This window comes from Pristiophorus japonicus, chromosome 12 (assembly GCF_044704955.1).
Source record: "Pristiophorus japonicus isolate sPriJap1 chromosome 12, sPriJap1.hap1, whole genome shotgun sequence".
Lineage (NCBI taxonomy): Eukaryota > Metazoa > Chordata > Chondrichthyes > Pristiophoridae > Pristiophorus > Pristiophorus japonicus.
The window spans coordinates 41,113,456-41,129,625 of NC_091988.1; the positions used below are offsets into that span (position 1 = coordinate 41,113,456).

Below are 16,170 nucleotides of genomic sequence, written 5' to 3' on the forward strand. Positions count from 1 at the left end.
AGAGAGAGAGGGGGGGAGGGAGAGAGGGGGAGAGGGAGGGAGAGAGAGAGCGGGGGGGGGGTCGGGTCGGGGAACAGGAGCGCGGGGGGGTGCGGGTCTCGGGGCGGGGGGTCTCGGGTCGGGGCGGGGGAGAGCGGGTGTCAGGTCGGGTCAGCGGGGGGGGGAGCGGTTCTCGGGTCGGAGGGGGGGGAGCGGGTGTCGGGTCGGGGGGGGGGGGGCGGGGGGCGAGTGTCAGGACTGGTCGGGCGGGGAGCAGGAGCTGGCCGTGGGAGGAGCCTCATTCACGCAGCCCCAGTGAGGCCATTGGGCCAGGGCTAGGGGCTGCGTGCTTCGGGCCCCTCCCACACAGTTCGGCGCCTGGAGCTACTGCACTTGCGTGCCGACTGTAGCGCACATGTGCAGAGGTCCCGGCACTGTTTTCAGCGTCGGGACCTGGCTCCGCCCTCCCACAGCTCGTGCTGGCTGCGCCGAGGGCCAGAGGACCTGTAAGTAGGTGGAGAATACCGAGGATTTTTTTAGGCGCGAAAAACGGGCGCCCAGCTCGGAGGGGCGCCCGTTTTTTTTCTTGTGGAAACTTGGGCCCATAGAAAATAGGTGCAGAAGTAGGCCATTTGGCCCTTCGAGCCTGCACCACCATTCAATAAGGTCATGGCTGATCATTCCCTCAGTACCCCTTTTTGCTTTCTCTGTATACCCCTTGATCCCCTTAGCCATAAGGGCCATATCTAACTCCCTCTTGAATACATCCAATGAACTGGCATCAACAACTCTCTGTGGTAGGGAATTCCACAGGTTAACAACTCTCTGCGTGAAGAAATTTCTCCTCATCTCAGTCTTAAATGGCCTACCCCTTATCCTAAGACTGTCCACTGGTTCTGGACTTCCCCAGCATCGGGAACATTCTTCCCGCATCTAACTTGTCCAGTCCCGTCAGAATCTTGTAAGTTTCTATGAAATCCCCTGTCATCCTTCTAAACTCCAGTATAAAGGCCCAGTTGATCCAGTCTCTCCTCATATGTCTTTCCCGCCATCCCGAGAATCAGTCTGGTGAATCTTCGCTGCACTCCCTCAATTGCAAGAACGTCCTTCCTCAGATTAGGAGACCAAAACTGAACACAATATTCCAGGTGAGGCCTCACCAAAGTCCTGTACAACTGCTGGAAGACCTCCCTGCTCCTATACTCAAATCCCCTAGCTATGAAGGCCAACATACCATTTGCCTCCTTCGCCTGCTGTACCTGCATGCCAACTTTCAATGACTGATGAACCATGACACCCAGGTCTCGTTGCACCTCTCTCTTTCCTAATCTGCCGCCATTCAGATAATCTGCCTTCGAGTTTTTGCCCCCAATGTCGATAACCTCACACTTATCCACATTATACTACATCTGCCGTGCATTTGCCCACTCACCTAACCTGTCCAAGTCACCCTGCAGCCTTTTAGCATCCTCCTCACAGCTCACACCGCCACCCAGCTTAGTGTCATCTGCAAACTTGGAGATATTACACTCAATTCCTTCATCTAAATCATTAATGTATATTGTAAAGAACTGGGGTCCCAGCACTGAGCCCTGCGGCACCCCACTAGTCACTGCCTGCCATTCTGAAAAGGACCTGTTTATCCCAATTCTCGGCTTCCTGTCTGCCAACCAGTTCTCTATCCACGTCAGTACATTACCTCCAATACCATATAAATTTGCACACCAATCTCTTGCGTGGGACCTTGTCAAAAGCCTTTTGAAAGTCCAAATATACCACATCCACTGGTTCTCCCTTGTCCACTCTACGAGTTACATCCTCAAAAAATGCCAGATTTGTCAAGCATGATTTCCCTTTCATAAATTCATGCTGACTTAGACCGATCCTGGGTCACTGCTTTCCAAATGCGCTGCTATTTCATCTTTAATAATTGATTCCAACATTTTCCCCACGACTGATGTTAGGCTAACCAGTCTATTATTACCCGTTTTCTCTCTCCCTCCTTTTTTAAACAGTGGCGTTACATTAGCTATCCTCCAGTCCATAGTAACTGATCCAGAGTCGATAGACTGTTGGAAAATGATCATCAATGCATCCACTATTTCTAGGGCCATTTCCTTAAGTACTCTGGGATGCAGACTATCAGGCCCCGGGGATTTATCGGCCTTCAATCCCATCAATTTCCCGCTTTATAAGGATATCCTTCAGTTCCTCCTTCTCACTAGACCCTCGGTCCCCTAGTATTTCCTAAAGTTTATTTGTGTCTTCCTTCGTGAAAACAGAACCAAAGTATTTGTTTAACTGGTCCGCCATTTCTTTGTTCCCCATTATAAATTCACCTGAATATGACTGCAAGGGACCTACGTTTGTTTCCACTAATCTTTCTCTTTTCACATATCTATAGAATCTTTTGCAGTCAGTTTTTATGTTCCCAGCAAGCTTCCTCTCATACTCTTATTTTCCCCCTCCTAATTAAACCCTTTGTCCTCCTCTGCTGTATTACAAAATTCTCCCAGTCCTCAGGTTTGCTGCTTTTTCTGGCCAATTTATATGCCTCTTCCTTGGATTTAACACTATCCTGAATTTCTCTTGTTAGCCACGGTTGAGCCACCTTCCCCATTTTATTTTTACTCCAGACAGGGATGTACAAATTGCTGAAGTTCATTCATGTGATCTTTAAATGTCTGCCATTGCCTATCCACCGTCAACCCTTTAAGTATCACTCACCAGTCTATTCTAGCCAATTCACGCCTCATACCATCGAAGTTACCTCTCCCCAAGTTCAGGACCCTAGTCTCTGAATTAACTGTGTCACACTCCATCTTAATAAAGAATTCTACCATATTATGGTCACTCTTTCCCAAGGGGCCTCGCACAACAAGATTGTTAATTAGTCCTTTCTCATTGCACATCAACCAGTCTAGGATGGCCGGCCCTCTAGTTGATTCCACGACATATTGGTCTAGAAAACCATCCCTAATACAGTCCAGGAAATGCTCCTCCACCGCATTGCTACCAGTTTGGTTAGCCCAGTCAATATGTAGATTAAAGTCGACCATGATAACTGCTGTACCTTTATTGCACAAATCCCTAATTTCTTGTTTGATGCTGTCCCCATCTTCATTATTACTGTTTTGGTGGTCTGTACACAACTCCCACTAGCGTTTTCTGCCCTTTGATATTCCGTAGCTCCACTCATACAGATTCCACATCATCCAAGCTAATGTCCTTCATTACTGTTGCATTAATTTCCTCTATAACCAGCAACGCCACCCCACTTCCTTTCCCTTTCTGTCTTTCCTTCCTAAATGTTGAATACCCCTGGATGTTGAGTTCCCAGCCTTGGTCACCCTGGAGCCATGTCTCCATGATGCCAACTACATCATATCCGTTAACTGCCATTTGCGCAGTTAATTTGTCCATCTTATTATGAATACTCCTCTCATTGAAGCACAGAGCCTTCAGGTTTGTCTTTTTAACACACTTTGCCCCTTTAGAATTTTGCTGTAATGTGGCCCTTTTTGTTTTTTGCCATGGGTTTCTCTGCCCTCCACTTTTACTTTTCTTCTTTCTATATTTTGCTTCTGTCCCCATTCTACTTCCCTCTGTCTCCCTGCACAGGTTCCCACCCCCCTGCCATATTAGTTTAACCCCTCCCCAACAGCACTGGCAAACACTCGCCCTTGGACATTGGTTCCGGTCCTGCCCAGGTGCAGACCGTCCAGTTTGTATTGGTCCCACATCCCCCAGAACCGGTTCCAATGTCGCAGGAATTTGAATATCTCCCTTCTGCACCGCTCCTGAAGCCACGTATTCATCGGAGCTATCCTGCGATTCCTACTCTGACTAACACATGGCACTGGTGGCAATCCTGAGATTACTACTTTTGAGGTCCTACTTTTTAATTTAGCTCCTAGCTCCCTAAATTCGTCTCGTAGAACCTCATCCCTGTTTTTTACCTATATCGTTGGTACCTATATGCACCACGACACCTGGCTGTTTACCCTCCCCCTTCAAAATGTCCTGCACCCGCTCCGAGACATCCTTGACCCTTGCACCAGGGAGGCAACATACCATCCTGGAGTCTCGGTTGCGACCGCAGAAAAATCTATCTATTCCCCTTCGAATAGAATCCCCTATCACTATAGCTCTCCCACTCTTTTTGCTGCTCTCCTGTGCAGCAGAGCCACCCATGGTGCCATGGACTTGGCTGCTGCTGCCTCCCCTGAAGAGTCATCCCCCTCAATAGTACCCAAAGCGGTGTATCTGATTTGCAGGGGGATGACCGCAGGGGACCCCTGCACTATCTTCCTTCCACTGCTCTTCCAGTTGGTCACCTAATCTCTATCTGGCTGTGTAACCTTTACCTGCGGTAAGACCAACTCACTAAACGTGCTATTCACGTCATTCTCAGCATCATGGATGCTCCAGAGTGAATCCACCCACAGCTCCAGTGCCGCAATGTGGTCTGTCACGAGCTGCAGCCGGATACCCCCTTCCCGCATATATAGTCGTCAGGGACACTGGAAGCGTCCCTAACTTCCCACATAGTGCAGGAGGAGCATAACACATGTCTGAGCTCTCCTGCCATGACTTAACCCCTAGATTAACTTAATTTGGCAACAATAATGCTAAAGGTTACTTACCGATAAAGAAAATAAAAAACTACTCACTAATCACTTACCCCCTTGACTGTGACGTCACCTTTCGATTTCTTTCTACTTTTTTGCCTTCTCTCCCTGCTGCAGCTGCACCAGCTGGCCTTTTATAGGCCGCTCCGACGTCCCCGAACTCCCGCCTCTCCGACTGCTGGCGCCGCATCTCGACAGCCGCTCGGCCTTTATAGGCCGCTCCGACGTCCCTGAACTTCTTGCTGTGACATCACACTTCGTTTTCTTTTCCTCCCAGGTTGGGGAATCAGCACTCGTGGGAAAAACAAGACAAAGCAACACCTCCTGCTCCCACTTGCCCGATCGCTCCCACTTGCCAAACTCTTACCTTTGCACTCTGACCTGCCGCTGCACTCCGAGCAAGACTGCACCAAGCCCCCTCTTTTTATACTGTTCCCAGCTGACTCACCACTGGCCTGTAAACATTCCAATTAGGATATCTGCAAGAGAGGGACACAGACATGCACAGGACCCAATAATATAACACTGAATTCAGAAATCCCTTCAAACGTTATTGGACTCTGGACACTTTTTTTCCTAGCCCAACCCGCCCCCACACCCCCAACCTAAGTGCTGTCCTGACTCCATCCTTCTACTCATCACTGCAGTGTAATCCATCTGTGAGCCAAACCGAAGCGTCATCCTCCACAGTTCTTCCAAACCTCGGTTCCCACTCTTCAGTGATCCACGACCAAATAATCCCCTCGGGTTGCTAAAGCTCAGCAGGCTAGAATTTCCCCTCCAATCGCTGATTTACTGCGCGTTTCACCTCCCCATTATCGCCGGCGGTAATTTTAGCCGACCATTACTGCCGACATTGGACCCCCAGAAATTACGGAAAATTCCCTGCCAGCGCTAATTGCCACTAAAAAGTTTTTTTTAAGGCCCGCTACCGCCCGTTATCGCCCATTTCTGAAGTACTTAACCTGACTTGGGGCCCAGCGTTATGCCTCCCGCCATTGACTTTTCAGCTTTACAGTGGGCCAGAAGATCGATGTTAATGAAGAAAACCTTTGCTGGGGTATAGTACAACTGGCACCAAATGCCCACTGGTACATCATCCCAATGGCTATTTTTATTTGGTGTTCCGAAGGTGTAAATTAGTTGCATTGTAATTTTTTTTAAGCTTTTAGGTTTTCCAGCAAATCTTCTCTTTGAGTGCTCGGATGCCGATACATTAAGGCCAGAACTTCAGTGTGAGTCCAGTTAATATAAGCAGGATTTTCAATTGGATTGACCTCTTGGCCATGCATGATCCTATTGTTGCTCAACATCCATAAACATGGAGTCAGAACCTTGGCTGATTTACTCCACCTTACATCGCCGAACGCACCCCACCCCACCACCCCAGCCAAGGAGCGCTAAGGCTATTGTGTCATCCACACTGCCACTGGAGTCAGGAGCGCTAAGGCCATTGTAGCATCCACACTGCCACCAGAGTAGTTTGCCGCACACTCCATAAATTTGCTATATAACAAGGTATCAGCATGGACCGCTCAGAGGACAAGGGCATTGAGCCTCATCGTAGAGATGTCTTACAGGACACTGAGGAGGTTCAGAGTGCTGCTGGTGGGCCACTATCACCAGCTGCAGGAAACATTTGGCAGGATCTCATTGAGAAGACCTTATAATGAGCTATTCCACCCCTTGCATGAATGGTCCTCCCTATATCTTCATTGTTTCCTCAACAACTGCATCTTCAACTACATTTTTGCCAGCTCCATTGGAACTACCAGGCATATCACTTCTGTCACCTGATGATAGCTGATAACATAACGACATAACATAATGAAGAGAACCCATAACTGCCGATCAGTAGCCAGTAATGTCATACTTAGTTGTTGGTAATAAAATGAAAGAAAAAAATAAAATAAAAAGCCTCATATTCACCCAAAACATGGCAGAACTCAAGCCACAATGTAATCAGCCAATCGATGTTCCCAAAAAATATACACAAACTGTCTGGGACAGGCGCATAGCTGAAGCATGTTGTAATCTCCTACGGCTGCCCTTCTAATCCCTCGGGACCTTTACTTTGCTCTGCACTCTCTTCCGTCATTCCCTTAGCTCTGGGCTTTGTTTTTATAACAGTCCGGCTCCAAAGCAGATCCACCCCACCCCCCCCCCCCCCAACATCATCTCCCCTCCCTCATCATGTCTTGCTAGCTGCCGTGAATCCAGAGACGCACTGAACTCACCGTGTTTGCTGAGTGATGCTGCCTGGTTTATTTCTGGTTGCACAGGAAACAGACGCTCCCAATCGAAACATTTAAAAAATAAACCCAATTGGATTGCAGATGTTTCGCATCTGTTTGACTGGAGTAACTGACTCCCTTCTCTTCTCACCTCCTCCCGCCCCCCCCGCCCCAGGTCGATGGGGCCCGGCTACAGCCTGCATCAGTAAAGGTTGGAGGGGGGGCTGGAATTTGCCAGAAATAATTAAATAATTCATGTCCAGCAATGAATAGCTCAGTGGGCATGACTCCAATGGCGTCTTCCTGAGTGGTGTTACATATGTTACAAAATCCATTTCCTACCACTCATAAAATCAGCTCCTCGGCATGTTACACAGGCCGTGTTACACCGAGGGGTTGATTTTGTGGGTGGTAGGAAATAACATTTTATATAAAACTTGTAATTGTTATTAAACTTTAACAATGTAATAAAATATTTTTTATGAATATAAATTTTGACAACAAAAAACATTATGAACAACAAACATCAACAACAACAACAACAGTATAAACACCCCTGCACTTGCATAATTCTACCTGCGGCCAACTTTCCCAATGCCTTTCCTCCCCAATCCCCCCCCGACCCTTGGCCCTGACCCCCCCTCCTCCCGCTATCAATACCCCTGGCCCTGCCCACGTCGGGAACAGTATGTTGTGCACCAGCAGAGCACCTCGCGTGTGTCTGCTGAGAGGGGGAGGGGGCGACAATGGCAGCGCTATGTTTGAGGATTCTGGAGAAGATGGAGGTGCTAAGGACCCATCTTCAAATTTGGAAGAAACTGGTTCCTCCTGATGATCAGCTGCTGTCACCACTGGTGGTATGGCACCTTGGGGTGCAGTGCCATATCCCACGACAGTCGATTGCTGCATAGCATTGGTGGTCCAGGTGTTCTCCCTCACCGCGGCAATCAGCTCTGCCATGTCCTCCGGTTGACGGACTGCTAAGGCCGCGATGTTTTCAGACAACCCAGCAATGGCCTGGAGGAGCTCTCGAATTAAGTCGATGCTAATCCTGGACAGTCCCACCATGTCCAGGCTAGCATCTGTTGCGCAGCATTCCCACTTTAGTAATTCAGCCGCCGCTAATTCACCATGGGGCTCGGTGTGCATCGTTGCAGTCCGCTGGTTCCTGCTTCAGTTGCATTCAGACAAGGAACCGGTGGTCGCAGGTAGAAATTACCCTTGAAGTCGTCCTCCCCTCCCCTCCTCCTTCTGTACCACCACCATTACAATGTTTTGAGGATTGTTCTCCTCCAGCTCCGTCTCCTCCACCATCATCTCTTAATTTGGTCTTCCCTACAATGATTCCTCTCTGAGGGGCAGGTGGCTTCCCCTGTGCAACTGTAAATGCATAACACTGGTTGGCGACAAGGGAGGAGAGGGGTCACTGGTAACATCAGAGCAATTCACTTTCCGTAGGCTTTTGTGCAGAACAAACTTTTTTTTTTACTGAGAGTCATTACATGAATGTATCATAAGCAAAGTATAGAGAAAGTACATGACATAACAAAACTTCAGTCCCAAACAGTTTGGTTTCCAAGTGGCACTGTGTGATCAACCAAAAAATCATGTCACTACTAACAACATTTCTTGCTCCCAGCATTACATTACATTCTACATTATATTGCCATAAACATAGAAACATAGAAAATAGGTGCAGGAGCAGGCCATTCAATGAGTTCATGGCTGAACATGAAACTTCAGTACCCCCTTCCTGCTTTCTCGCCATACCCCTTGATCCTCCGAGTAGTAAGGACTTCATCTAACTCGCTTTTGAATATATTTAGTGAATTGGCCTCAACTACTTTCTGTGGTAGAGAATTCCACAGGTTCACCACTCTCTGGGTGAAGAAGTTTCTCCTCATCTCGGTCCTAAATGGCTTACCCCTTATCCTTAGACTGTGACCCCTGGTTCTGGACTTCCCCAACATTGGGAACATTCTTCCTGCATCTAACCTGTCTAAACCCTCAGAATTTTAAACGTTTCTATGAGGTCCCCTCTCATTCTTCTGAACTCCAGTGAATACAAGCCCAGTTGATCCAGTCTTTCTTGATAGGTCAGTCCCACCATCCCGGGAATCAGTCTGGTGAATCTTCGCTGCACTCCCTCAATAGCAAGAATGTCCTTCCTCAAGTTAGGAGACCAAAACTGTACACAATACTCCAGGTGTGGCCTCACCAAGGCCCTGTACAACTGTAGCAACACCTCCCTGCCCCTGTACTCAAATCCCCTCGCTATGAAGGCCAACATGCCATTTGCTTTCTTAACCACCTGCTGTACCTGCATGCCAACCTTCAATGACTGATGTACCATGACACCCAGGTCTCGTTGCACCTCCCCTTTTCCTAATCTGTCACCATTCAGATAATAGTCTGTCTCTCTGTTTTTACCACCAAAGTGGATAACCTCACATTTATCCACATTATACTTCATCTGCCATTCATTTGCCCACTCAGCTAACCTATCCAAGTCACTCTGCAGCCTCATAGCATCCTCCTCGCAGCTCACACTGCCACCCAACTTTGTGTCATCTGCAAATTTGGAGATACTACATTTAATCCCCTCGTCTAAATCATTAATGTACAATGTAAACAGCTGGGGCCCCAGCACAGAACCTTGCGGTACCCCACTAGTCACTGCCTGCCATTCTGAAAAGTACCCATTTACTCCTACTCTTTGCTTCCTGTCTGACAACCAGTTCTCAATCCACGTCAGCACACTACCCCCAATCCCATGTGCTTTAACTTTGCACATTAATCTCTTGTGTGGGACCTTGTCGAAAGCCTTCTGAAAGTCCAAATATACCACATCAACTGGTTCTCCTTTGTCCACTTTACTGGAAACATCCTCAAAAAATTCCAGAAGATTTGTCAAGCATGATCTCCCTTTCACAAATCCATGCTGACTTGGACCTATCATGTCACCATTTTCCAAATGCGCTGCTATGACATCCTTAATAATTGATTCCATCATTTTACCCACTACTGAGGTCAGGCTGACCGGTCTATAATTCCCTGCTTTCTCTCTCCCTCCTTTTTTAAAAAGTGGGGTTACATTGGCTACCCTCCACTCGATAGGAACTGATCCAGAGTCAATGGAATGTTGGAAAATGACTGTCAATGCATCCGCTATTTCCAAGGCCACCTCCTTAAGTACTCTGGGATGCAGTCCATCAGGCCCTGGGGATTTATCGGCCTTCAATCCCATCAGTTTCCCCAACACAATTTCCCGACTGATAAAGATTTCCCTCAGTTCCTCCTCCTTACTCGACCCTCTGACCCCTTTTATATCTGGAAGGTTGTTTGTGTCCTCCTTAGTGAACACCGAACCAAAGTACTTGTTCAATTGGTCTGCCATTTCTTTGTTCCCCGTTATGACTTCCCCTGATTCTGACTGCAGGGGACCTACGTTTGTCTTTACTAACCTTTTTCTCTTTACATACCTATAGAAACTTTTGCAATCCACCTTAATGTTCCCTGCAAGCTTCTTCTCGTACTCCATTTTCCCTGCCCTAATCAAACCCTTTGTCCTCCTCTGCTGAGTTCTAAATTTCTCCCAGTCCCCGGGATAAGATTGAATTACATGACCGCAGCAGAGTCCAGGGATTATGCAGACTTGCCTTCCGGGAGAACTGGTTCGGCACCAACGCGCGTGGCAGTGCGATCATACGCCCCCGTCAGGGCTGCAGCGCGTTCCTCGAGGTCTATGAGAGGAATAGTCTTCGGCGGACCACCGCCCGTTTTGCAGTGTTCCGCCCTATTGCCGGCTAGTTTTTTTTTCTGCAAAGGTGACAAAAAATGTGTGAACTAATTTGACAGCTATTAATACCAAACACATACATACATACACATATACACATGCACACATCCCCAATTAACCTTCCCCCAGTCTTTTCGTCAGAGTGCACGATTTAAGTTTTGTTAGCACGCAAATGTTGCATGATGAACACATGAAAATACAGAAGACTTAATACAATGAGATTGATGATGGGAAATAAAAATGACACCAAACTTTACAACATAATAAAACGTGGCACTACTTAAGAATAAATCATCAATGCATGATAAAAGTTAGTACTTACTCTCGCAGACCCAACGATGTCATTCCACCATTTGCGGCACTGGTTCGGCCCCCGCATCATGGGCATGACGGAGGACACCGCCTCAGCGATCTCTCGCCATAACCGCTGATAGACAAACGGTAACGGTTTCCCTCGTCCACCCCGTGTTAACTGATTCCAACTGGCCTCCACTTCCTCCACCAATGACTCTGGGCTTCCTCCGAGAAATAAGTGACCCTTTTCCTCCCCCTAACCCCTCCACTTCCATGGCTTGATTTTCTATTTTCTTGGTTTATTTTTATATATATATTTGAAATTATTTATTATTAATAATACTATTACTTCTTAAGATTTTAAGATCTATTATAATTGTTACGTTATTATTAATTATATTATTATGATAAGTGTAAATATACTGAATATAATCAAAGTACTCCTCAAAAAACTTCAAAAATCCTCTCTCAGCTCCTCTCTCACTGACCTCAACCAAGCTCTGCAGCTTCAAGACGTCCAGTGCTGCCCTACTCTTCTCTTCGCATGTGCAGGGTCACCCTTGACCCCAAAATCGCGGGAGAATGACCGCCCATGCGCAGAGAAGATTTTCCGGCCGTTTCTGTAGTGGTTCTGCTTCCTTTACTAAAGGTAAGGAGATTGCCAAGTTTTCTCCCATTTTCAACGCCGTTCCAGTCAGCTATCGCTCGGCTTCGCCATCGCCGACATTGAGGAACCGAAAACCGCGGGAGCGCGCACCAGCGGTATTCCAGCAGTTAAAAAGACGCAAACGCCGGAATCCTGCTAAGGATCCGGCGCCCGCGATCGGAGGGGAAATTCTAGCACAGTATTCCTACTCGGGTGCAGTTCTATCGAAGCCCAGTTTTGCTAACAGTGCTACCCATCCACTCTCCCAGTGTGGCTAAATCCAATCCCTCTTTCTCTGGTACAGGTAAATACTAGATACCTATCTCTGTTGGCACAGCTTGCATGCTTTCTGCTGTATATCCGAAGATTAAAACATGGGTGTGAAATATAAATCAGGTGTATAGATATGAGCCTTGCCTCAGTGATAGCACCCTCACCTTTGAGTCAGTAAGTCATGTGTTTTAAGCCCCAGTCTAGAGACTTGAGTACATATTCTAAGCTGGTGCTTCAGTGCAGTACTGCCAGAAGTGCCGCCTCTCAAGTCGGATGTTAATCGTAGGCCCCATCTAATCTCTCTGGCTGACATAAGATCCTGTGGCACTATTTGAAGAAGAACAGGGAGTTAGCCTGGTGTCAATCAGCACCACTGAAACAGATTATCTGGTCATTTATCTCATTGCTGTTTGTGCGAACATTGCTGTGCATAATTTGGCTGCTGCAGTTTCCTACATCACACAAGTGACGACACTTCAAGTATTTAATTGGCTGTGGTACACTTTGGGACTTTGAGGCCATGAAAGGCGCCATATAAATGCAAGTTCTTTCCTTTCCTTTCTTACATAATATAAAACATAACGGCAATTCGTGTACGGTTTCCACAGAATAACGGACAGTTGTAGCATTCAATCCCCAATGCACAGGAAAAAGACCCCATAAAATATTGATATGTTGTGTGTTATATGGCATAAGACCCTTATTATAATAAGATGGTGTATTTTCTGACTCTTTGAGCAATGCCATTGGAGATCTGCTTGTAATATATTAAAAATGGTATGTGACATTCGAGTAACGCATACTGGCAATGGAAGTTTCTGTTTGACACTTGATTCAGGATCCAGCATATCTGAAGCTGTTTAATTGGTCTTTTCACAAACAAAGCCACTGCTGATTTTCGGTCTGACCCATGCATTCATTTAAATATTAGAGTAATTACACCTTGCTGCTTTAAAGGGACTTCAGCAGAATAATATAATGTTTCACATGATATTCTTAAATATCCTAAGGGGAGGGGTAAGCCAGCTATGGAATCAAAATAAAGCTTTAGAACTTAGTGTATATGTTTTGTTTTTAAAGCACATGTCTCCTTTATTTTAATCTTAGTTTTTTTTTACAGTTTATCATATCTTTGCAAAGGAAATTGTGGTTTTATGCACCGTCCTCATTTTTATTGTTTTTCATTTTTAGGTTGCACCTGTCTCGTACTTGAGAATCAGCACAAGTCCAGTAATACACACACTTAACAAGGAGTCTCCATCAGCCATTCCAGTGGGGATAACTTTGACATTGACTGTTCATTTCCATGAACATTCTGGAGACATCTTCCATGCTCAAAATACAATAATAAACTTTGCTATGAACAGGTAAACCAATGATGGTAGTTATAGATAATCTATATTTGAATGGAACTAAAAATTATAAATAATATTTGTGGTTCCTATGGATTTTAAAAGTAACAGTGGGTTATCTAAGGACCTATAGAGTAGTAGAACAATCTACTGGTAACCATGGGATTAGCAGATTGTATGTAATGTCAATCTCTTCTATTTATGTTTCCTTTGTGAAATTGTGTTAATGCACATTTTATGGTATGTATATATTAAATATATTTATGGGGGATCTCCCATGTTGTTGCTTATGATGAGTCAAGGTTTTATATGAACAGGAGTGTTGTGGGAAATAATATTACCAGGAGCACTGACTTATCAGCAACGGGACTGGCCTTACTGGCCCTGAGAGTAATGGGAAGCAGGGCCCCAGTCTGGCACTACTGAGAGGGTCTCCGTGTCTCGTAATAGAGTTCCAAGAGTACTGAAAAAGGAGGTTCTGTGAGCAATGCATCAGTTCCTGGTATCTGTGATAATGAGATCTGTGATCATTGGGAATGGAGGTCTCGGGGTCTGGGAGATTGGCATTGGCTCTGGGATCAAAGAGTACTGGGAAATGTACTGGAGATTTGTGAGCACTGGGGAGGACCTGAATTCTAGGTGTTGGGTGGAGGGGAGGGGCGGGGGGGGGGTCTTGTGTTCCAGCAGGACTGGAGGTGATTTTGGAGCATTGGAGGGGGCGGTATTGGCAGTTGCTGGGATCCAACAGTTTCTATGGCAGCAGGGTGTAATCTCTCTGGAAAGAAGGGCGGGCCTGGAGCATGGCACACAAACTGCCATTGGCCTGTTTTGAACCATTATGCCACAAACACTGACCATTTTCCCAGCCATCAGCTTCTTTCTCTCTGACTTGTCTGCAATTCAGTGGCTGCGTTTATTCATGTTATTGTGAAATACATAATTTTGTTTAGATTTAGTTACTAGGGGGGGAAAAAACAGAAACTTTATTTCAAAACTTTGTAATTTGTCTGCCATTTTTTCTCAGGAACAGAATCTCATGTCCAACATTTATTTATTTATCTCCATGGAAAATATGAATATTTTTGGTTTCAAAATGATTTTTAATCTGCCTATTGCATGTAATTTGATTTATCGGGTTCCTCTTGATTGGCTGATCATGTCAATTATTGGCAGATCCTTCCTCTCCATTTTAGCTCCAAATTCAGTTAAATCCTTTTCCTCAGACATCAAAACCATTTTTGGGGTGTAAAGATACTTTTTTCTGGTTTGTGTAAAAAGGTAGTACCTGCATAAATGATAAACATTAAACAAAAATGACCTTATAAATATTCGTTTATGGACATTACTGTTTAATAAAGACTGTTTAAATAAGAACTGACTGGCATTGAATAAAGTAATGGAGGGGGTTGTGTTACCTAAGGACCCTGGTCAGTTTGGACTTAATTCTCCTGTGTCTCCCTCTCCCTTAAGTTTGTCAGTCTCTCAAACTCTCCCAATATTGCCAAACATTGGCTCAGTCAGTGTTCCGCAATTCTTTTCGCCCCCGACCCCACTGATGGTCTGAATCCTAATATCCATCCCTTACCTCTTGATCTGAGGGCTGGCCCGCATGCTACCAGCCCCTAATACTGCCCCAATGTAATGTTCTGAAATCCTCGAGCCATGTCTATGCTCCCAGACCTCTGGGCATATCAGACCTTGTAAAATGCATCGAGTTATGACTGGCCACTAGGCCTCCTTTCTAAAGCTCCCAGATCCCTGGGTCATCCCAATGCTGATAAATGTGATCCTGACTTAAAAACTTGTTCTTATAAAACCTCCGATTTACCACAAGCAATGACATACAACATTAGTTAGTATATATTCAATCGCTAGTGGTGTTGCTCAGAGTTGGCAGCCACACTGTTTTCTAATAGGGATGTTGTCAATCAAGTCTGATGAGGAACAAAGTCTGCAAAAAAGAACACTTCCTGCAATATTTTCCACATTACACTTTGTTGCTAACAACCTTTACTTCCTGCAATATTTTCCACATTACACTTTGTTGCGAACAACCTATCAGATTTACCATGAGCAACAGCACAGGAGATCCTATATATAGTACAATCCAATTCATAAAATAGTGACAGATAACATGTGCAGAGACTGGGAACATACTCCCAATGCACAAGTCATGAGCAAAAGTGCAAACTACTAATGATGAATCGACAATCAACAAATAGCTGCCAATTAAGGAGCAGGAGGCAAACCAGTGAAATCACCAAAATATTCAGTTCTCAAATCAGAGGACATGTAGGAAATAAGGTTTATCACATAATAGACACATTGAACATGACATGTTTTTGATATATTTCTCTCTCACCATATTTTATAGCTTGTCTGTATCAATGTTAATGAATACAAATTGGGGAGGAGATTTAGATTCCTTAAAATGGGTACAAAAATTTCCATTGATTATTTTACATGAGCAGCAGATCAGTTTGGGTTTAGTATGACAGATTTTGCTGTTCGTGTCTTAAGTAAATGTAGCATGGAGAATCTTAGGATTTTAATGTGAATACAAAATAAACTGCACTGCTCTTCTTCCAGAAGAATTTTCAGGATATTTTGCTCTCTGACCTGATTTATGTTTGCTTTTTCTTATTTCTTCTGTTATATTTTTCTTGGCCTTGATTCAAGCAAATATTGTTGATAACCTTGAAGAAAACAATTAAGCTCAGAGAGATGATCCAAAAAAATTTGGAGATGATCTATTAAGGCAGCAGAATGGGGCAAAGAGTTGGGATAAAGACCAAGTAAAGAGTAGAAATAATTTTTCACAAGGGTTCCTTGCATGTAGGAGAACATTTGTTTGTGTAGAGGGTTGTGTAAAGGGAGTTTTACTGGTAACTAAGCAATGTAGAAAAGCTCACATTCTTCGTGTAAACTAAACCCCCCTCGTCCTTCTGGACATGGTTGACCA

General features: G+C 45.3%; 1 protein-coding gene and 1 long non-coding RNA gene across 3 annotated transcripts in view; one reads left to right on the forward strand and one right to left on the reverse strand.

Annotated features, from left to right (window-relative positions):
• The window catches only part of LOC139277202 (uncharacterized), a 15,823-nt gene extending 8,949 nt beyond the window's left edge, over nt 1-6,874 (reverse strand). Inside the window, exons 1-2 of the long non-coding RNA XR_011596048.1 lie at nt 6,848-6,874; nt 4,978-5,089 (exon numbers count right to left, since the gene is read on the reverse strand). This is a non-coding gene — a long non-coding RNA (uncharacterized lncRNA). The remainder of the gene's footprint in view (nt 1-4,977; nt 5,090-6,847) is intronic.
• The window catches only part of nup210 (nucleoporin 210), a 179,351-nt gene that overhangs the window by 130,591 nt on the left and 32,590 nt on the right, over nt 1-16,170 (forward strand). For both annotated transcript variants that reach the window (XM_070895346.1, XM_070895347.1), the window contains one exon: nt 13,048-13,223. In XM_070895346.1, coding sequence (XP_070751447.1) covers nt 13,048-13,223 — 176 coding nt within the window. The remainder of the gene's footprint in view (nt 1-13,047; nt 13,224-16,170) is intronic.